This window comes from Mus musculus, chromosome 7, assembly GCF_000001635.26.
Source record: "Mus musculus strain C57BL/6J chromosome 7, GRCm38.p6 C57BL/6J".
Taxonomy (NCBI): Eukaryota; Metazoa; Chordata; class Mammalia; order Rodentia; family Muridae; genus Mus; species Mus musculus.
The window spans coordinates 100,302,579-100,325,997 of NC_000073.6; the positions used below are offsets into that span (position 1 = coordinate 100,302,579).

General features: G+C 47.2%; 1 protein-coding gene across 2 annotated transcripts in view; it reads left to right on the forward strand.

The window, feature by feature from the left end:
* The window catches only part of P4ha3 (procollagen-proline, 2-oxoglutarate 4-dioxygenase (proline 4-hydroxylase), alpha polypeptide III), a 34,213-nt gene extending 17,090 nt beyond the window's left edge, over nt 1-17,123 (forward strand). Inside the window, exons 6-13 of one of the 2 annotated variants that reach the window (XM_006507944.4) lie at nt 2,922-3,085; nt 3,289-3,465; nt 8,209-8,273; nt 10,628-10,787; nt 12,030-12,092; nt 14,464-14,532; nt 15,404-15,500; nt 16,332-17,123. In XM_006507944.4, coding sequence (XP_006508007.1) covers nt 2,922-3,085; nt 3,289-3,465; nt 8,209-8,273; nt 10,628-10,787; nt 12,030-12,092; nt 14,464-14,532; nt 15,404-15,500; nt 16,332-16,402 — 866 coding nt within the window. In that variant the 3' untranslated portion in view covers nt 16,403-17,123. The remainder of the gene's footprint in view (nt 1-2,921; nt 3,086-3,288; nt 3,466-8,208; nt 8,274-10,627; nt 10,788-12,029; nt 12,093-14,463; nt 14,533-15,403; nt 15,501-16,331) is intronic. The other variant, NM_177161.4, reaches the window with a different exon arrangement.
* Nucleotides 17,124-23,419: the final 6,296 nt, after the last annotated feature.

Sequence of the window (23,419 nt, forward strand, 5' to 3'; positions counted from 1 at the left end):
TGCAGGCATCCTGCCCAGGTCTGGCTTCAGCCTCGTCAGGGAATGCCTTCTGTCAACAGCAAGGGAGGAGATGCTGCATAGCTCAGCTTAAAATTTTGGTGGTAGAATTTCTTTTGTGTATTTAGCTACTAACGTAAGATGCAAAATCACTGATAGTCACCAAGTGTTTGAGGACATCTTGACTGTTTTGATTTGTGTGTATGGGTGTTTTGCCTACATTTCGTTTGGTCTGTTCACTATGCACATGCCTGGTGCCCATGGAGACCATGGAGAAGGTGTCAGATCATCTGGAACTTGAGTTATAGATGATTGTGAGCCACCATGTAGGTGTTGGTAACTGAAGCCACATGCCAGAGCTGCCAGTACTTGGAACCACTGAGCCATCTCTCCAGCCCCTGGGGTTACTTTTAAACTGCAATTATTCATAACTTTTACATGGATAACCTTGCGTGTTCTGCCCTTCACATCTATCTCTAGATTCTGTATCCATGGATTCACCCAACTTTGTATTTAAAAAAAAATACATGAAAAACAGTGTTGTCAGTAAAGAACAGGTATAGTCTTTCCTCTTGCCATATCCCTTAAGCACCGCAGTGCAACTACCATTTCCTAACTTGTGTATATAGCATTTATGTTGTGCCCGATGATATAAATTAACCAGAGGTGATTGGAAGCATGCTGGTGGAATGTGCACAAGCTGTCTGCAAATGCTACACTATTTTATAAACAGACTGTGGATTTTGGTATCTAAAGAGAACCTGGAACCAATCTACTGTGGACACAGAGAGGAGGCTCCAACAGTATTCCTTTTTGATGCCTTGACAAAGAATGGGATGGGGTGGTCTGCAAACACATGAGTAATTAATTAGTAGGATAAGGAAAATTAAGGCGCTGGGGTGATAGCTCTTCTTAAAGCATTTATCTTGCAAGGGTGAAGACCAGAGTTTAGATCAACAGAAACCCACATAAAATGTGGGGTGTGTGTGGTGGCCCACCTGTAGTCCCAGCCTTCAAAGGCAAAGGGTGAAACAAGATTTCCAGAAGATGGTCACTAGCAAAACTAGCCACATTCAACAGCTCTGGCTTCAGCTTCGAGATCCCGCACAGTGAGTGAGGCAGGAGAGCAATGGATGATGACTCGACAGCAACCTCAGCCTGCGCATGCGTGTGCACCCTTCCATGTGCCTTCACAAATGTGCAAGAACATGCAGATACACACAAGTACAAAAAAAAAACCCCATAAGTCTAAAGTCAACGTTCTTTTATTTCCTTGTGCTTTATCCATAAAAATCTCCATCTCTAATGACCTAAGCTGTGTACTACCTTCGGTGATTAATAGGGCACGGCCACTGAAGGTCTTGCTTTCGTTTCTGGTTTTGTGGACTGTTCACTGGTGTTTGGATTCATCATTTTCATTCTTCAAAGAGTCATTTCTCCTTTTATTAGAAAGGAATAATAACATCTGCTCCTTTTCAATAGCAGTGGTACCTTAAAAGCATGGTGTGTGCCTCAGATTCTCAGACTGTGGGAAGATAAAGTGTAGCTCCATTTTGACCCATACTCTGTGAAAGCCAATAGAAATTTTTAGTATTTATTTTTAGTTTTTAATTATGTGTACATGTTGGAATCTGTGTGTGGGAATGTGCATGTGTGAGTGCAGGGCCTAGAGGATTTCAGAAGGGAGTATCAGATGCCCTGGAACTGGAGTTCCTGGTGGTTCCTGTGTGCTGCCTGATATGGACACTGGGCACTGAACTATGGTCCTCTGAAAGAATAGCAAGCACTCTTAACCGTTGAGCCATCTATCCAAGCCCCTAGTAGGAATTATGAAGGATTAACCTGCGGGCCCAACATGGGGAAGTGTATTAAAGGGCCCCGCATTAGGAAGGTTGAGAACTGCTGTTCCTGAGGACCTAGTAGAGCTGAGAATGAAGAGGCTTCCTGTTCTACAGAGAACCGGGAGCTGAGAAGAGTTCCCTGTGGGTAAGAGCACTTGCTACACAAGCATGAGGTCCTGAGTTCGAATCCTTGGCAGCCACAGAAAAGCTGGGCATGACCCACACCCCCTACCTGTAACACCACAGCGGGACTCAGAAAGGGAAGCTGCAGGCACAGGTGGCTTTCTGGGGCCTGCAGGTCCGACAGCCTAGCTGAAAGAAAACAAGGAACACCAGGTTCAGTGAGAGACCATGTATCAAAGGAATAAAGTGGACAGCAACGAAGGAAGACACCCAGCATCCCCTCTCTGGTCTCCAAAAGCGCACACATGGGCTCACCCCTTGCCATACACCCATGCTCACAGGAATATAATATATAAGGAGAGTGGGAGGGCCTGTACTTTTGGTGACCACTGAGCTCCCTTTATTTCTCTTACTTGCCATGTTCTCTTCCAGGTAGTTATTGGACTCTGCTCAGGGAGTCCAGCCCAGTGTCTGGCATGGAATATGTTTTGAACATCTTTGAAGTGGGCTGTTACTGAGTGGACGGATGAATGGTGAAAAGGTGACCTCTGTGGTCCCTGTCTAATAATGTTAGCAGCCATCCCTCAGGTCCAGCAGGCCCAGGCCAGTCATTTCTTTAAAGCCAGATGCCCATTCAGGAGGAAAAACACTGACATGAAATTTAAAATGTGGAAGTGTCACCTCTGTGTGACAGGGAAGCTTCAGTGGTTTGGTTTCACTTGTTTGTTTGGGGGTGTTGTTGTTGTTGTTGTTGTTGTTGTTGTTGTTGTTTTTATGAGACCAGGTCTCACAGTGCAGCTCTGGCTGTCCTTGAACTCACAGTGGTCCTCCTGCCTCTGCCTCCTGGAAGCTGCAGTCAAAGGCATGTGCCCAGCACACCAGCTTGCATGAAGTCTTGAGAGTTCTTTCTGAGGCCAGTGTTTGTTCATATGTGTTCTTTCCTGTTTGGGTTTCCCCCAGGCCCAGACAATAAGAGGATGGCCAGGAATGTGTTGAAATATGAAAGGCTCTTGGCTGAGAATGGTCACCAGATGGCGGCTGAGACTGCAATTCAGAGGCCCAACGTACCCCACCTGCAGACCAGGGACACCTACGAGGGGCTATGCCAGACCCTGGGCTCCCAGGTGGGATTCCTCAGGGAGAGAGAAAGGGGAGGATTGACTGGAGTCAGGATAACTTGAGGGAAAACCTGATGCCTTAATGGTGATACAACTTACCAAACAGCACCCAAATGGCTCCATCTTCTAATAGTCCTAAATTCTGGTTTTTAATGCCATAGTTCCCTTGACCCTTCTTTTCTTACATCAACTCTAATCTTTTCTTCCAGCCAACACACTACCAAATCCCCAGCCTCTACTGCTCCTATGAGACCAATTCCAGCCCCTACCTACTGCTCCAGCCTGCCCGAAAGGAGGTTGTCCACCTACGGCCGCTCATAGCTCTCTACCATGACTTTGTCAGTGACGAGGAAGCTCAGAAAATCCGAGAGCTTGCAGAACCGTGGGTGAGCATCCCCAAATACCCTCTGTGTCCCCTCATACCTGAAGAACAGACAGCTGGCATAGCAAGACCCTTTCTTAGTCCTGGGGTTCAAAATGGCAAGCGCTCTGTAAGACTAGTCAGCTGTGGGAGAGCATGGCTGTACTCGCCTCTGGCGGGAAAGGATTGAGATGAGGTGCCAGGGGACTTAGGAGATGTTCACATCATGCTGGCACATGTCTTCTTAGGGATATGGGATGCATATCTTAGACAGTTGCTGAAATCCAGCCAATCGTGTGCTTGAGACGCAAGTGTACCGTTGTATGTATATATATCAAAGTGATATCAGGAAAAACAAAGGAGATTTCTCAAAACATCAACTTTTTCTTAAAATTAATAGAAGAAAAAAAAACTTGACAGAAATAGGAGTGAAACACTAGTACGCATCTGCAGACAGGGTAGATATAGATTCAATTTCACGACTCTGTTAAAAAGGAAACTGAGGCCCAGAAAGGGGAACAGATTGAAGATAAGCATGCACTAGAGTGAGGACTGGAGTTTAGAGTGTGCTGGTTATCCCTCCGTTGTTCTTCCTCTGAGGAAGCTTAGGCTAAGTTATGCTTGGTAATAAACGGCCCCTGAACCTTGGAGACAGCAACAGCTTACCACATTACGTGTTTGGGTTGGATTGGCTGAAGCTCGGGAGCCCAGCCTGGCAGAGTAGCCTCTGTTGTAGTCTGGAGTCTCATGGAAGAGGGAACAAGACAGAAGTGGCAAAGGTGAACTGGCTTTCAAAGCTTCTAGTTGGGAGCAAAAACATCATCGTGATGTTCCAGGACAGATAGGCAGAAAAGCTAAAAAGAAAAAAAAAAAAAAAAGCCTATCTAATCTTTCCCACTGGAGGAAGGAACGGCAAGTGACCGAACTGAGCTGGTGCCAGTGGGAAGGGATGTGTCTTTGCCTTCCACTAGGAAATGCCGTAAATATCCAGAAAAGATATCCCATCTCACCTCTACAGTCCTCTTGTATTTTCTTTAAAGGCACAATTATTTGTGCAGAATTATTTACTTATTTCCAGCCAGACATCATGTCCTTAAGTGTGCTATCCGACCAATGGGAATTTAGTCATCCATCAACCGAACGTGACTACTCAGACCCTTGGCTTTTACAAAGGGGTGAGGAACCTTTCCCCACGTAAGGCAGTGGTTTTCAACCTGAGTCTTGACCCCTTTCGAGGTCCAATGATCCTTTCACAGGCGTCACATATCAGATATTCTGCATATCAAATATTTACATTATGATTCATAACAGTAGCAGAACTACAGTTATGAAGTAACAACGAAAACAGTTTTATGGTTGGAGATCACCACAACATGAGAAACTGTATTAAAGGGTCGCTGCGTTAGGAAAGTTGGGAACCAGTGGTGTAAGGGGAAGACAGTGCTGGGATGAAGTGTGTTGTGTGCGATGACCTAAGAAGAAGGTGGGTGGGAGGGGAGCTCTGCAGAGGAGAAGAAGGAGCAGGTTTCTTTCACTGAGAGGGTATTCTGGGAAGACAAAGCCACACACTGCAAAGGGCCTGATGGTTGACATGTTCAGAGAACAGAGAGAAACTTGGTGGCTGTGGTGCACAAAGGACAGGGCAGAAGATGACCACTGACAGGGATGGACAATGAATAGACAGCCACTAACAAAGGCCACAGTGGAGAGTTTGGGCTTTATCCCATAGGCCATGAAAGAGCTGGGGGCAAGCTGCTAAACAGAATGGGGGGACAACTGGGCCTGTGATTTTAAGGAAAACCCTGGGAACAGATTGAGAGAGAGTCTGGCTTGGAGTGAGAAGAGCAACCACACAGAAGGTCCTTCCTCCAGGCTGGTCTAGGTCTGTTCTGTTGTTTGTTTTGTGTTTTGTCTTTTGAGATGATTAGCTAGAGTGGAGATGGTAACTAGGCATTGCCAGTGGCATCAACTTCTCAGGGAACCAGAAGTGGAATCAGGCCAGCAGCAGCCTTTTCCTTAGAACAGCTCTGTTACCATGGCGATGGCCATCCAGAGATGCTCACTGAATCCTTCTATTCGGCATGCACAGACCTTGCCACTCTCCCTTTCCCAGCAACCTCTCCCTGGGGTTGTTGATGCCTGCCTGGCCTGTGATTATTCCAGGAATAAGCTGAGGACTTGTTGGGGGATGGTGCCCATGGTACCTGAGCCTCCATGGCTCTCTGACTCCTCCTCCTCCTCCTCCTCCTCCTCCTCCTCCTCCTCCTCCTCCTCCTTCTCCTCCTCCTCCTCCTCCTCCTCCTCTTCCTCCTCCTCCTCCTCCTCCCTGTTCTCTCCTGAGGCCTCCTCCCATCAACTTCCCTCCCCACTACCCCTGCCCATCCGCCTCAAGGACGCAATAGAATCCACGGACCTCCAGAGTGCCCCCAGCACTGGCTGCAGTTCTGGCCTGCTTTTATGGATCTGTGGGTGACTCTACCCTTCAGGGCACTTTTATGGGGCCACATGCACTAAACCACCCTTTCTCTGAACCCAAAGCTATATGGCACCTAATTTTTCTGCCGTTTATGTATTGGTTGGTATCACTAGACATTTTGTGGGTTAGTGTCCTGTCCTGTTTCCCCAACCCATTTTAGGCTCATTGCTGCCAAACTCTTAGGATTTTGTCTTGTGGGTGGTTTATACTTATTCATATCATACACTCATTTGTATGACGCCAGACGGAATTTGAAGGTTTCCTTCGTTAATCTCCTCAGGTCACTTTTTGAGACAGGCTCTCTCATTGAACCTGGAGCTCATCATACATCCGGCTAAGCTGGCTAGCCAATGAGCTCCAAGGATTTACCTCCCTAACACTGGGGTTCCAGACTCCCTCCACATCTGGCTCTTTACATGAATGTTGGAGCTCAAACTCAGGTCCCCCTGCTTGCCCAGCAGGTGCTTTATCAACTGAGCTATCTCTCCAACCCCTTATTTTTTATACTTGGAGAAAGGTTTGTCCTGTCACCCAAACTGGCCTCAAACACCCAGGTTCTGGGGTCCTCCCACCTCAGCCTCCTGAGTGCTGAACCTACAAGCATGTACCCCTGTGTCTGCCCAAACTAATCTTTGAAGATCAGAACTGACTTTCCAAATCTCTTACTTAAACTCCTGCTTGAGTGTGACACAGCTCGTAGCCTGGCTGTTGCTGGCTCCTTTTTGACAATCCAGAGGCAAGCCTTTTCTGTAAATAGGCCTTTCTGTCCTTCTCTCTCTCTCTCTCTCTCTCCCTTACTCTCTCTCCCTCACTCTCCCCCCTCCTTCCTTCCTTCTCTCCTTTCTGTCTGGAATGTCTGGAACACTACTCTTGACTTCTTTCAATATGGATGGTTGCAGCATGAATGTAGGCACTGGGAAGGTTTCCAATCCCTCAGAAGGAGGGGCTGGAGGCCTGTCTATATCTATCCACAGCAGCCTGTGCCTGCCTATCGCAATGCCATCAGTCCACAAGCAGGGACTTTGTCTGGTTTAATAGACACATACATATAAATCATATACACCCATCACAGTGCTTAACATAAAAACACAACCAATACTTGCTCAAAATGAATGACTTGTCTGTAGAGACTAATGACACAACTGTGAAAGGAATTAGGTACAAAGAAATTCCCTAATGGGGGCAGGGCTTTGTTTTTAAACATTGATTTTGCCCTGGAGTAACAGAAGAGGACATTTCTCCTTGCATCTCTCCTCTCTCTCTTTCTCTCTGAGTGGTTTTAGAAAGGACAGAGGGCATCCTAGGATAGCAGGGCACCAGGACAAGACGAGTTCTCAAGGGTGCTCTGGTGTGCTGTGTCTATTGATAAGGAAATGAGTCCAGGGAATGGGAACAGACTTTTCCAAGATCGTCTGCCTGATTTAGCAGCAGAGAAGGCTGCTGTGTTAGAGAAGGGCTCGGCTCTATGCCGTTCACGAAGGGAAGGGTTTCAGTTGCCTGTGGTACATGAGGGAAAGGATTTTGGTTGTACACATTTATTGTTCCACTTCTGAATCTAACTTCTTAGAGATAGGGGAGAACGGAGGCGCCGGCTTTGTTCACACAGCCGTCCCTTTAATCATTTCTGAGCATCTACTCCCTGCCAGACAGAGCCTTTGCCCCACAGAGGCTGACTCAAACCAGAAACAGAAGCAGATATAGCCTCAAGTGCTCATTTCTCTGTCCCTACCACAGTGAGTTTGCAATAAAATATATAAAATATAAATGCTGCATACAGATGCACTCGGAACAAAATAGAAACAGTTCAATTACCGACCTCAAATCTGTGTTGTTGTTGTTGTTGTTGTTTTCCCCATAAGCTGGGCTTATGAACGCGTATGCAGTTCATCACTGAAGCTCTGGAAGGAAGGAAGGGCTTTGGCTAGGGTTCTTCAAAAGGAACAGGCTACCCCTGCGCGCACACCCATGTGGCTGGAGGGGTTCATTTAATTCGAGAAACAGGAAGCCTTTGCCCTAGCTCAAGCCCCGGGCCCGACGCTGTGATACAAACCGAGATGAGAAATTGCTCTGCTCCTCCCCAGCTCAGTCTTGCACACACAAAAGGGGTTATGTAGAGACACAATTGTCCTGGCTCTTTACACGCCAGAGACGTGTTCCTGCCATGCACAAAATACACTTCAATGAGTAAGGACCAGGAGGTTGTCATGCTTTAGAGAGAGGTGTGTCTGTGGTCATGATGGGCTGTCCCTTTGCATCAGATGTCCCTGGTCATTCTCTTGTTTTTCCTACCAGCTCCAGAGATCAGTGGTGGCTTCGGGGGAAAAGCAGTTGCAAGTGGAGTACCGCATCAGCAAAAGGTAGGATGGGCCTTGTGGGCAGAAACTCCAGCCCGGGACTGAGGGCACAGCTGACTGCGATGTCAGCAGCAACCTTCCTGGGACTGCTAGAGAGCCTGTACTACTGAAATCTACCCTGAGAGAATTTTCCACGAAGTCACACCAGTGACAGGGGACTGCAGTATTATCTGGAGATTAACTGAGAGGCCACTAGGAAAAGGCTTGGAGAAAATGTCTCCAGCTTAAAGCAGAAAACACACATTGCTGCTTTTTCTCCAGCATGAGTTCCCACACACATCTGTAATTTGACTTTACAGTCTCCATCCCCACCTCGTGACTCCTATACAAAACATCCCTAGCAACATGCAGGCCTTTCCCTAGCAACATGCAGGCAAAAGGCAGAAATGGACACCCTGGGCCTGCTGGCTTCACCAAAGAGCAGGCTCCAGGATGGGACTTCAGTCCTATCATCCACCCTTCCCCTCTCCTCAGCCATTTCTTTGCACAGCGAGTACAGGACTCACAGAGAGCGTGAGGAGGAGCGTCCTTCACAGCCATGTGAGAAAATGGCGTTAGCACCCTAGAGCAAGGCTAGGCCTTTAGGCTTGGGACCTTGTCCTCTGGGAGGGGATGAGAGATGGGCTTTGGTTCAGATAGTTTGAACTCAACGTGTTTGGTCTGCTACATTTAGGGACTGTGCGTGCTTCTTCTTGCTGTGAGCAAAAATCTATCATGAAACAGCTAAGGAGAGGCGTTGATTTTGGTGACTGTTTTAAGGGGATAGAGGCCATCAAGATGGGAAAGGCTTGGTGGCTCCACAGTGGCAGGAATGGGCAGGGGAGACTCTTCACCTTCTTCTGTCTCTATTGGGTGGAGACAGGGGCTGGGACTGGAGGCAGGACTAAGCCATGATCCCCAAGACCCATCCCCAGGTTCTACAAAGCAGTATCATTGTCTGGAGACCAAGCGTTTAAGCACATGCACCGTGGAAGCGCTTCCCAGCCAGACCATTCGCAGGGACATTCTGCATTAAAAGCCGGTCTCTAAACCATGGCGTATCTGCTTGTCTGTAGGTACACTGCCTACATGCATTGGCCACAGAAGGCACAGCAAGGCATTTTACTCCCGGAACTAGAGTTACAGGCTGTTGTCAGCTGTCCAAAGCAGATACTGGGAACTGAACCCAGGTCCTCCCACAAGAGCAGCAAGTGCTCTTAACCACTGAGCCATCATCTCTCTTGCCTCTGGGCTTTTCTTCTTTGAAAGCAGTGGCTCACTTTGTCCTGGGTATCTTTGCAAGTCAAGAGTATGTAGTTTAATCATCTGAGTGTAATGTACATGGAACAAATTAACCCATCAGGGTGTCGCAGACTTCACTTAGAGAGCATGGCCTCCTCTGCCCAGGGATCTCAATTCTGATTCCAAGTTTTCTGTTTTGTAAGAACCCGAATATGACATTCAGTAGCAGAGTCTGCACTGGGCATGGATGGGTCCTGTTTTGTGTGGAGTTGAACCAGAGAGATGGCTCTGCTCTGGGTATCATAGCAGTCAGTAACTTACCGTATGAAACATCTCCATGAGTCTTTTCTGTTACAGTCTTCTAAAATCCTGGAGGTACATAGAATCGCCAGTCCCGTTTATAAAGCAGCACACTGGCCCTTAGAGAGGTTAAAGGTTGAGGCCCTGACATCATCATGCAGAGAAGTAACATTCTTTTTTTTTTTTTTTTTTTTTTTTTTGGTTTTTCGAGACAGGGTTTCTCTGTATAGCCCTGGCTATACTTACTTACTTACTTACTTTCTTACTGCCTTTCTTACTGCTTTAGCTTTTCCCCCTGCCCCGCGCGCCCCGCCCCCCCACCCCCACCCCCATCCCACTGTCTTTTCCTTATCTCCTCCTTCCTTTGGTTGGGTATCAGGATATCAGGGCCTTGCTGTATTTCCCAGGCTGCTTTTGCCTTCCCCTGACCCAGCAGGCTTCACTTTAAGTCCTGGCTGCTCCTCCTGCCGCTCTGCTTCCTCTCTTGGAGACATCTTCCTAGCACAGTGGTTTAAGGATGAGGTTTCGCATTTTCCTCTCTGAGTCACGGGCCTGGGTTGTGTGGGCTTTCGCCTGCTCAGCTCAGCATAACCTCACAGAATGTTAGCTATGAGAGGGAGATCATAGGCCAAGAAGACCAGGCTGACCTGACATGAAGGATGAGTGGGAGGCTAGGCATTCATGGCCCTTCCCTCCCTCCCTCTGGTAACAACCATCATTCATTTCTTCATTCACTCATCCATCCATCCATATGTCTATCCATATATTCATTCACAGACATCATGCAGTACTTCCAACATCAGATCACTTATGTTTCATCCCTTGCTGTGTTTTAGTGCCTGGCTAAAGGACACGGTTGATCCAATGCTGGTGACCCTTGACCACCGCATTGCGGCCCTCACAGGCCTTGACATCCAGCCTCCCTACGCAGAGTATCTCCAGGTGGTGAACTATGGAATCGGAGGGCACTATGAGCCTCACTTTGACCATGCTACGGTAACGATGGGGTCGATGGTCAGTCTTCTGGGGCAGGGAGCCCATGTATTTTCCTTGGAAGCAGAGGTCTGGTAGGGCTCTCAGAGAATACTAAGTAAGGCCCTAGAACAAAAGCTTTTGTCTTCAGATTATCTGACAGCCTTGGCTCCACTGATTCTTGGATTCAGTTTCTTATTCCTCTTCTCCAGAATTTGCGAGTAGGAGAAGAATATGGTCTGTAATAAAATCCTGTCTCTCACCTCCCCTGAAGACTGTTCAGTGAAGATTGTCCTCAAATCCCTCTCCTTTCTTTATGATCTCAGATGCTCACCCACACTGCCAGTAGCATTTATTTATGTATCATTCATTCATTCATTCATTCATTCCTTTTTATTCTTCTCTCATACATTACATCCCGACTGCTGGTTCCCTCCCTCCATTTCTCCTTCCCTCCCCACACCTCCTCTCTCTTCCCCCTCCTGTCTCCTCCAGATCCACTCTTCCTCTGTTTCCACTCAACTGATCAAATGATCAAATGATCAAATGATGGGAATATCACAATGAAACCTATGAAAACAATTAATATGTGTTCACCTCTCTCTCTCTCTCTTTCTCTCACGAGAGAGAAAGCAGGTACACAAGTTAAAGAAGGAAGCCAGGCACAAAAGCCTGCATATTTTATTATTCTGATTACATAAATTACTAGAAAAGACAAAACATAGTTTGGGCAACTGTTAAAACTTAAGTAGATAGCCAGGCGGAACATTGTTAAACTAAATTATGGGCAAGTTTGGGCAACTGTTAAAATTTGCTAAAATTCAGTGACTAGTATTTACAGTGAGTTGACCCTTGATTACAGATTGGGTGTGTGCATTAGATAAATAACTTGGACCACCAAATCTATGATTTGATATTTCTATATAATAATCATCTTTTATAATATATTATATATATATATATATATATATATATATATATATATATTGTTCTTCCAAGAACCTAACATGCAGAACTTCTTGTCTGATTTTTTTTTTTTACTTGACAAGCCAGTTGTTTGATTTGTATAGAAATCACTCGTGCATATCGGAAAACTGAATGTCCAATTAAGCAGCATATTGAGTACTTGCCAGCAAAGACAAGCTACCTGGTGCAGTCCAGGGTCATATGCTGTCCTCGATACCCCGTTTCATCCCTTTCTGTACTAATGGTGAATTAGGACATGGCTGTCACTCAGATGGGTCATCTGTTCTATTTCTGTCACAGTCGCCCAGCAGCCCCCTGTACAGAATGAAGTCTGGGAACCGAGTGGCAACGTTTATGATCTATGTGAGTCTCGCTCTGGGAGGACCAGGGCTTCTTACTTAGTGGACAATTAAACTATTCTATTGTATGGCTTTTCATAGTGATCTCATATATTGGTTTTATCTGGTACTGAACACTAAAATCTCTAGAAATTCTGTAAACCTCAAGACACATTGCTGGGGGGGGGGGTAGGTGGGATGTCAGTTAGGCATAGAAGAAGGGAACACCAGACAGACGTCCATCCACAGAAAACTAGCAGTGTGAAGATCTAAATAATGATGTTCTAGGGATGGAGAAAGCCAGGGGATCATGGGACTTGAACATCACAGGAAGAGGATACGGTTGCCACCCAAAGCCTGGTTGGTATGCAAATCCATAGACCCTCAGGGAGCCCATGGACCTGCAGGAGAAGGGAAGAGAGAGGAGCAGTTTAGACTCTGAGAGGGGAGAAGGGCAAGATGTAACGTCAGTACCTCTGATGTGCAGTAGAGTCCTCACCCTTAAACAGTGACGAGATCAATCGGCCTCCCCTATCAATCTCTAGCCTGGGCCAACACTATTCAGTCCCAGCCTGTGTCAACCTTATCGTTATCCTTCAGGCTATGGGGGCTTGCTTTCTCCTCCACCAACCTGCCAGAATTCCAATCATCTATCTCTTAGAAGAGACTTTTAGAAGCAGTCATTTATTGGGGGAGATTTATTAACTCTCCGTGGTCTTTTGGATAAGATCAAGTAGAGATGAGGCTGTTGGTGGAAGAGTAAACAAGCCCACTACAAAGGCTTTGGCCAGCACTCCAAAATGAAGGCCTGGCTTCAGGAAGAACAGATGCCCCCCCTGCATGCTCTCTTCCCTGAGGGCTGGATCAGGTCTCCACAGCACAGCCAGGAAGGGCTCTCAGAGGCTGGCATTCAAAATCATCTCGATGTCAGTGATGCCAGAGTGTCTCCCAGTGGCCCAGTCACACGTATACTTCCTGTGGTAAGAGGATGTCATCTGTAAAGTGTCACAGTCAGTATGTAAAAGTGTTTGCCTGGCAAAGTTTGAGGACCTTGTTCAATCCCCAGAGCCTATGTAAAAATCTAGGCTTGGAGACCAGTGCTGGAGAGACAGACAGGTGGATCCATGGTGCTCAGGGGCCAGTTAGCCAATTCCAATGGGCAAGCTCCAGGTTGAAGAAAGACCTTGTCTCAAAAAGCAAGGAGGACATTGTCTGAGAATTAACACCTAAGGGTGGCTTTTGGTGTTTGAATGCACATTGCACACACACACACAGGAGTTTAACACCAAATTATTCCCCAGTGTTTTGGGTTACTCTTGCTGTGATGAAACACCAGGGCAGGAACCTCTGATGCAGAGGCATGGAGGGGTGCTGCTTACTGGCTTGCTCCCCATTCCTAGCTCAGCCTGCTTTCTAATAGTACCCAGGATCACCATCCCAGGGATGGCTCCATCCACCATGGGCTGGGCCCTCCCTTATCAATTACCAGTTAAGAAAATGCCCTGCAGGCTCGCCTACAGCCCCATCTTATGGAGGCATTTTCTTAATCAAGGTTCCCTCCTCTCTGATGACTTTAGCATGTGTCAATTTGACATAGAACTACTCAGCACACTCAGCTTCAGTAACCTGGAAGGAACCTGAGTGATCTGGGCACCAGAGTGGGGCCAATAAACAGCTCCTGTGGTTCCTCTCCTGATTGAGATCCTTAGAGGGAAATAGATTCAGTCGAGAATATATGAGGGGCAGGTGAGATGGCTCAGCAGTTAAGAGTGGCTACTACTGCTCTTGAGAGAACCAGAGTTCTGTTCCCAGCACCTGCATCAGGCGGTACACACCTGCCTGTGGCTTCAGCTTTTGTTGAACACCAAGGGCACCGGCACACATCTGTACACACAAATACAGACAGGCATACACAAGCTTTTATTATGTATATGAATGTTTTGCCTGCATGTACATTTGTGTGTCACATTCACGCCTGATGCCCAAGGAGCCCCGAGGAGGAATTTGGATCCCATGGAACTGGAGTACAAACGATTGTGACCCGTCATGTGGGTGCTGGGAACCAAACCTGGTCCCCAGCAAGAACAAGTGCTTCTAACCACTGGGCTATGTCTCCAACTCCTACATGTCATTTTTAGAACGTAAATAAATATTTTTTTAAAAAAGATCGAATCTATTTCTTACAGCCCTCCATCAAGATGGTAGCCAGAAGCAAAAGTAAGGGAGGGATCCTAAACCCCATCTCGTGGCGAGAAGCCCCACAATATCTCCCGTAGCTGACACAGGGGAGCCCGTCTCACAGTCTGTGCAGAAGTGACCTCTCAGTTCATGAACACTTGACAGAGAAGGACAGTCCACGGCTATCTTAACTCTGTCTTCTTCCTCTTGCATGATAGCTGAGCTCCGTAGAAGCTGGAGGAGCCACGGCTTTTATCTATGGCAACTTCAGTGTGCCTGTGGTTAAGGTAAGCAGCGCCTGGCCCTAGAAGGTGGGGTTGAGCTAATGCGTGATGGGGCAGAGCGCACACCCTCTACTTGAAGCAGACGACTGGGGAAACAGATAAAAAACAGATCTTTCTTGAATCCCAAGGACAACCTTCCATTCCTGTCACCACATGTTCTGTGGTCTTTCTTACTGCTTGTTTTACTTCCATGCCTGTCTTCCTTGTCACTGTGGGTCCCTCAGAGGTAAGACCTCTGAGTCCCCTTCAGATTCTCAGGCAGTAACTAGTTTCCCATAGAGCTAAGGTACTGAGGCTCAGAGCAAGGCCTCTGGCTCCATCTAGTCTACTGGCCGTGGTTAAAGGGAGTCTTAGGGAACAGAGAAGAAAACAGTGCATGGACAGAGAACACAGGCTATGGGATCAGGATGTGGAGGTTTGAATCCTGACTTTGCTTCTTAGTTGCATGTTTTCACGGTCCCGATGGATGGAGGACCATGGTGCACTTGTGGCCATTGGTGTGTGTGGTTATCTTTTCTACCCTGTGGGTCTTGTTCGGTGTCCGTCTGCAGTGATCCTATGAGCCTGTACTCTCCTGGCTTTCAGCACTTAGCACATTGCCCTGTCCTGCTGCCTTTCCTATCTGCCTCTCTTGAGCTCCCCAAGAGCAGAGCTGGGTGTGGCTTGTCTCCACAAGCCAGACCTGCAGCAGAGCAAGCTGGGAGCTTTCACCCTCTTGTGTCTTTCAGTGCCTGCTTGATCCAAACTGCACAGTGGGAAAAGAGTTTCCTTATTTGATGGCATAAATTCTGTGTCCTTATTCACATGCCTGCCTAGAGTCCGGGATTCTGACCTGACTTCCCCACGCTCCTGGGTTGGGCTGTCTTGTTTTCAGAATGCTGCACTGTTTTGGTGGAACCTGCACAGGAGCGGAGAGGGGGATGGTGACACACTTCATGCTGGCTGTCCTGTGCTGGTGGGAGACAAGTGGGGTAAGGCCTGCCTTTTGGGGTGAGAGAATGGGGTGAGGGGGTATAGGAAAATGAAATGGGAGCTGGTGGAGACTGACAGAGCCTTACGTCTGAAAGCTTCATGGTACTGCCCAGGACCAGTCCCATGGACAGAGTAGAATCAGAGGCCCCAGCAGACTGGAGCCGATGTTGAGCAGGCAGCCTGCGCCACAGCAAGCATCCATCCACAAAGGTTTCCTGGTCAGGGCAAGAGGCTTCCTTTAGGAGGGGAGGGGAGGGCAGGGGAGGGGAGGGGAGGAGAGGAGCAGGCACCAGAGTTCCTTCCCTCCCTCTGCATCAAGTCAAACATTGCTGTTGCCATTTAGCTCTGACCCAAGAGAGTGGTTAGACAAGAAGCCAGACCAGCGGAGGATGGGTGAACTCATTCCTGGTGGATGGACATGGTTGTGGGCATGTGTGTCCAAGAGCATCTCACCCTGCAGCTAGAAAGGTGAAGCAGCCGCCATGTTGACTGGGACACCAGAAGAAACAAACACAGCAGTGGCTTCAATTTCAGTGTTACCTGAGTACCACACATATGGAACCCAGCTCTCCATTAGCAAGATCTGCTGGGACTTTCTGGAGGCCCATATACTTGCTGTGCCAGAGGCAGCAGATTGGGCTCAGTTGGGCAGGACTAGACTAGACCAAGGAATGGTCCCACTATAGAAAATGTAACCTTTTAAAAATAAACCTGATGTCCTATTCACTAGCTACCGGCTTTTAGGCTGTGCTCCCATGCCCTGGGGGCCAGTGCACGGCCCTGTGGCCATTTCCCTGCTGAGCCCCCTCTCCCTCCCTGATCTCCTCCAGTGGCCAACAAGTGGATCCACGAGTATGGACAGGAATTCCGAAGACCCTGCAGCACCAACCCTGAAGACTGAAACACTGGCAGATGGCAGCTTGTCAGAGAAGCCAGGAGCCAAAGCCATGGGCAGAGGGGAGCCGACCCTCCTGAAGGAAGGCCTCCAGCAAGGCTGCTGCCTGTGAGTCAAGGATAGGACTTTACTAGGAAGCCCCCTATCCCCCAAATTTGCATCTGTTTCTACTCCAGCTGTGAGACTTAAGAGTCGAATGGACAAGACGAAGAGGCCTAAGAGGGCGCAGATGTCCTTAGGAATAAAAGGATTGAGCTCAGTGTAGAAACTCAGGGTTTAGAATGTGCCTGGGTTTAGTTCACTAACACTGAACACACACCACATACACACACACACACACACACACACACACACACACACACACACACATATCCATACACCCATCCACATATACCCATATACACACACATGCATACACACACACACACACACACCCATACACCCACATATACCCATACACACAGACATGCGTACACACATATACATACACATATATACAAGCACACACACACACATCCATACACCCATCCTCATATACCCACACACACACTGCAAACAATAATGGGGCTGATTTCTGCTGCTGCCCCAGGAGGAGTGTCTGACCCAGAGGCCTCCATCCCCATCCCCAGTGGGGATATCATGTGACGACTGACTTTTAAAGTGGAAAACAATTTTGTTTTCCTTTTTGTGATGGTTTTTATTGTCATTAAAATGTTTTACAAACACATCTTCTAACAGCGACTATTCTTCCATGATGTTGAGAGAGAAATCAAAGTAGTGCTGTTGACTAATGTACCTGAGCCCCAGCCCCTAATCCCTGTCTGGTCACCTTGTTCTAGACTTGCTGACATTGTTTCTCAGTCTCCCACCTCTAAGGCCTCCCCATTTGCTGTCGCTCCAGGTCCTCAGAGCAGCTTTCCTCATCCCACACACCGACCCTTTACAGAGGCTTTCCTGATCCTTCTAACCCTGCTGGAGTCACTGTACTTCCTTGCTAAGGCTCCTGTGAACTGAGCAGACTTCAGTCCTTTGTTAACTGGGCCACTTGCTCTCCTCCTGGCCCCTGTGCTACTGATGCCTCTGTTAGAGCCACATCTTGATGCAGCTCCACACTTGCCAGGGTGCTTGACTGGATTCAGAATCCCCACAGGGGCTGGTTTGAAATGGGCAGGCAAAAGCAGAAGTTTTACAGGCGAAGCCTGAGGAGTCCTTCCTGCGAAAGGCCAAATGAGCAGCAGTAACGTAGATGGTGGTGTTTGAGTGTTTGTGCCAAGCGGATATTGAGGCTGCTGGGATTGGGTTCCTGCTGGGATTGGTTCCGTCACCTATGCACCCTACCTCCTCTGAAAGAAAGCCACTGTCTACAGTGAGACCACCTATTCTCTGAACTCAGGCTTCTCAGTTAGCTACTGGTGTAGACTGAGCGAATCACAGCCATGGTGCACTCTGAAAAGCTTACTGAGAAGGCTCTAAACCATGGGCCAGTGAGATAGCTCAGCAGGAGGCACAAGCAATTCTGGCAATCTTGGCCATCTGCCTAGTAAGAAAGAGGCTGTCACCAGGCCCATCTTAGTTACTGTTCTATTGCTGTGTTAAGACACCATGACTAAGGTGACTTACAGAAGAAAGTTTATCTGGGGCTTATAGTTTCAGAGGTGTGCTCATGACCATCATGATGTCAGAAGGCAGGTGTGACACTGCCGCAGTAGCTGAGGGCTCACATCTTAAGATTCAACCGTGAGGCAGACAGAGAAACTTAGAATGGCACAAGTCTTTTGAAATCTCAAGTCAGCTCTCAGTGACACAACCTCCTTCAAAAAGGTCCCACCTCTTTATCCTTCCCAAACAGTTCCACCAACTGGGACCAGATATTCAAACATATAAGCCAGTGGGGGCCATTCTCAGCCAAACGACCACAAGGTCTATCTTCTATACAGTCAGTCCTGGCCGTCTCTCAGGGGTGGCTCTGAGGAGTCAGGTATACACTGGGCTGGGAGTTGCAGCCTGATCCAGGACATGCAACTGTGCAGCCTTAGGCAAATCACTTCCGGGTCAGAGCTGCTCTCACCTGTCGGAATCACTGCCAGACTGCCTGTTTTCCTGTTCCTCAGAGGCGTGGGATCTTCCAGATTTTAAGTAGTGTCTGTTATTCTACACTTTGGCTCCTCAGTCCTCAGAAGGTGGCATCCCCACTGACTACCAGGAAAACCCTTTTTATCCCCAGTTAATGGCTCAGGTCACTTACCTTGGGAGATGCCAGCTAGTTGGCTAGTCTCAGACTCCAACGTTCTGCCTGGCTACAGGCTGGGGTTTTCTAGCAAACTGTGGGGAGAGGAAGCTAGCCACAAGAATAAGGGGAGGTTCCTCAGGACTTGGCATAACTCGCTGAGCCCTGGACCCAGGCTATAGCACATTAGACTCTGGAAGCTGATGCAGTAGCTGGCTGGACAAGACTACGGTTGCTCCAAGACTATAAATACATGTACCTACTAGGAAGGAGGGGAGGCCCTGGGCTTCCTCTGCTGCTGTCTGAGATCTCTCTCTCTCTCTCTCTCTCTCTCTCTCTCTCTCTCTCTCTCTGTATCTGTGTATTTTGTTTTTTGAAACAAAGTTTCTTTTTGTGGCCCTGGCTGTTCTGGACTCACTGTAAACCAGACTGGCCTCAAACTCACAAAGATCCACCTGCCTCTGCCTCCAGAATGCTGGGATTAAAGGTCTGTGCCACCACCCTCTAGCTATCTTAGGCTCTTAATGCTTAACTTTTCAAATTTAATTTCTATTTGTTTTTATTATTATGTGCCGCAGGCCCTCTGGTCCCCTGTGCCTGCGTAGAAAAGAGTCTCTAGAGTAGATGGGCAAGATTAGGATGTAGAGACATACAGTCGAACACGCGAGTGGTGTTGGATCTGAATGTAATGTTCTGGTTGAGCTTCAGACTTATATTACAACGAATTATCAGAGGATACAAATCACAAAAAGACAAGATACACTGAAATTCACCAGTTACAGCAGAAAGGAATTTGCAGGGACTAATTAAATGTTTACATTAGGGATAACAAGCCCTGCCTAGGATCAGCCTAAAAGCATCAGGGGGTTGTTAACTCTTGATAGGCCTTAAGAGTAGTGTGTTATCAGGAGCTCTAAATTCTTAGGTCTAGTAAAACTTATCCTGTCTGGAGAGTTCCCCCTTATCAGGGTAGTATATCAACTTATACTTGACATGGAATGTAGCCTGTAGTAAAAGATTTCTATCTCAGTGAGACTTTTAGTCTCTACCTATAGACAGCTGAGTAAATGACAGATGTTTTATTGTTTTATGGTGGGGCTAATTAGTTACTGAATAGGTTAAGCTCCTTGCTGCTATCTGGAATCTAAGAACACTGGAAAAAGGCTTTAGCTATGTTAGAATACAATCTTAAAAGGCATTTACTATAAGGTGATGCTTAATAGAGTGCACGTGAATCTATACACTAGATTAATGTGGTGGAAATTTGAATATAATGGGTTAGGGAAAGAGATGCCATAACTCTGGGAGGAAAATTTCCCTGGACTCTTATCCTCGTGAAACAGCTTCCAGGCTTTTCGCCTGACAAACCGATCCAAACTGGAGAGTTGGCTTTCGCCAGAATATCCAGGAGGAGAGTCCTAGAAATTCATTTCTCATGAGCAGCTTTTTGGCATTTCTGCCTCACAAGCTGACTCCACCAGAGTGCCCTGACAATTATGTTATTATATATTTTATTTATTATTTATTAGTATGTGCGGATGCATGTGGATGATTGCAGAAGGCACAAAAGGGCATTGAATCCCCTGGAGTTGGAGTTACAGACAGTTACTAGCACCATAATGTAAATGCTGAGCCAGGTTCTGTGCAAGAGCAGCCATTGCTCTTAGTGCCGGAGCCATTTCTCCAGCCCCGTGTCTTCCCTCTTACTGCCTTGAGCTCCCGACCTCCATTTGTCAGCAGGCCTCCCAATCCAACATAATGGTCTCCCGACTTCTCTTCCTGAACACAGCTTGTCTTGTTTACTCCAGCTCCAAAGGACCAACACAATTGCTTTCTCCCATCACTGAGACCCTGTCTCACTTGGTACATCCTTTTTACCTGGACCACTGATGCCTTTTTCTTTTGAGATTATCATAAAACTACATCATTTCTCTCACCCCTTTCTTCCTTCCAAACCCCTCTTGCCCTCGTTCAAAACCACGGTCTATTTCTTCATTAGTTGTTGCACATGCATATATGTATAAACATGTATATCTAAATATAACCTGCTTAGTCTATATATTACATGAATGCATGTGTTCAGGGCTGACTGTTTGACTAACCAATTGCTGTGCTTCTCCCTGGGGAGAAACTATTTCTCCCATTCTCAGTATTCCTTAGTTGCCTGTGGTCGTGTAGTGTTGAGGCCTCATGGTCTTCTCCCCCATTTACTTTAACTTGTCTGACTTATGTCATCCATGTTCAGTATATGTTTAGGCAGCCATGATGGTGACACCTTACAAGTGTAGCTTCTGATGTTACTAGGAGACACAATCTCACAGCAAACTCCCCGATTCTCTGGCTCTTACAATCCTTCTGTCCCCTCTTCTGCAATGTTCCTTGAGACCTTTTGAGCAAGAGTTATATGGTAGATATAGCCCTTGGGACTGGCTCCACAACTCTGCGTTTTGATTGGTTGTGGTTTTCTGTAATGGTCTCTGTTACAAAGAGAAGTTTCCTTGAAGAGTGAGAACTGCACTTTGTGTGGGTATAAGAATATATATTAGAATGTAGTTGGGGATAATGCTGTTTTAGTAGGATGGTGTGGCCAGGAAAGACCCCCAAGAAGGACTCCCAGCAGTGGTAGTTGGAGCATCTCCTCCAAGATCCGTGACTTTCCTAGCCCTGGGTAATTGGCTGCATTCCCAGTTCTGGGCATGGTTTTCCTCTTGTTGAGCGTGACTTAAGTCCACTTAGAGAGCTTTTGGATATCAAGTATGTGTCTACTGCACCCTTAAGGTTATAGTGCCAAGCCGGTGTGGCTCATAGGCACCATGGCTGGGTAGGTTGCTTCAATAGATACTCTAGTGAGCAACCAAAGGCAATAGTAATTGCCTGTGTGTTCTGGGAGTCTCTTGGCCAACTCTGACTAACAACTCAAAGAGGGTTTCTCATGCCTGGTGTTGGGCATAGGTGGTCTATGGCTCTTGGAGGGAATGTTGTCAGTCCAGAAGAGTTCATTTGACTGTATATGTATATTTATATAGACTTATGGTTAGGTGTATTTGTATTCGTTACGGTTACTATTGCTGTGATAAATCACCACAACCAAGCAACTTGGGAAGGAAAGTGTTTATTAAGTTTATATGTCCACATCACAGTTATCATTGAAGGAAGTCCAGACAAGAACTCAAACAGGGCAGGAACCTGGAGGTAGAGGCTGATACAGAGGACATGGAAGGTGCTGCTTACTGGCTTGCTCAGCCAGCTCAGGGGTGACACCACCTACAATGGGCTGAGCCCTCCCCCATCAATCAGTAATCAAGAAAATGTCCTACAGCCAGAGATCTTATATGTTTTCTCAATTGAGTTTTCTCCTTTCAGACAACTCTAACTGCATAAAACTGACATAAAACTAGCCAGCTCAAATTATATGGTTGGGTTTTTTGTTTTGTTTTGTTCTTTGTACATGGTTAATTCCTTATGATTCTCTTGGATAACCTTACTGTTATTTTAGCCTGCAGCTGTCTCTGACAGACACACTTTAGTCTGGGGTTCGATAACCCTTTTACACAGGTTACTAAAGTAACTTTACTTTGGGGGTGGGGGGAGGAAGACAATTATCTTGTGCCTGATTTCTTATATGGATGCTGGACTTAGAACTAGAAGGCCTAGATGCTCACCCTAGTTGTGGCTGTGGGCAAGCCATTCCCCGTCTCTGAACTTCAGTCACCTTGCCTTTAATTGGATAGAACGCCTACACTTGATGGCCACCTACAACACATTCATTTCCAATGCACAGCCGCCAACGAAGCTCAACCAACACTTCGTTCATTCTCAGCCTCCATCCACCAGGCACAGGTCTCATTTTTCCTCCTGCTCTTCTGGGCTGATGTTCCTCTGAGTAAAACAACTGCCATCTTCAGTTCAGCTCTGCTTGCTTGCAAATGATCCTCACAGCTGGGCTTGGTGACTGATGTCCCCCCAGGGGAAGAGGTAGGAAGAGTCACTGGACCCTCACCTGGTACCATCATCCATGCTTGGTGAAAACTATCCAGGCCAAGTGCTTTGGGGTCACCCATGCTCCTGTCAGGAACTCCTCATCCACGCTCTGTAAGCTAGCCCAATTAACTCTATAGTTCCCCTGGGAGAACTTTGGTGGTATTTAAATTTTGGTTTGTCCCTGGGACCTTGTGGGGGTGTGAAAACTGAATAGTCCCACTTCCAAATCACTTCTCCAGGGGTCCTTTGTACTCCTTAGGAGGCAGGATGCTATAGAAACCAGTTGAGTTTGAGCCTGACACTGTCACTTCTGAGACATATAAATTAATGTCTCCATACCCGTAAAATGAGTAGAACAGCGACCACCCTACAGGTTCTTCTGAGGGTTCAATGTCAAGTAAATTTGATGGTGCTCAAAATTGGTAATCGTGGCTTTACCTGGTGACCGAAACCACAGTGATCATGCTGCCCCCTGCAGGCAACAGGGTATGCAGCGGAAAGGCCATCCCAAAAGATGGGTTGCAGAAATCACAGTACACAGAAGGTGGGCCCTTCTCCTCTCTGCCAGGTGCCTGCGCTCTATCTGGTCACAGTGAACATCTAATCTTTAGCTTCTCCAGCATGGGTGTACCTGAAAATGCAGAGCACTTCTGACTCAACAAGAATGGAGCAAGGACAAAACCTGCATCAAAACTCCAGGTGAGGCCGGCACAGAGCTTTGTCAGCTGACTTACTCTATCATATGTGGTCCTCCATGCCAGTGGTGCAGGTGATTACGACAGTGTGCAGATGAGGAAATAGTAACCCTGGGGCTG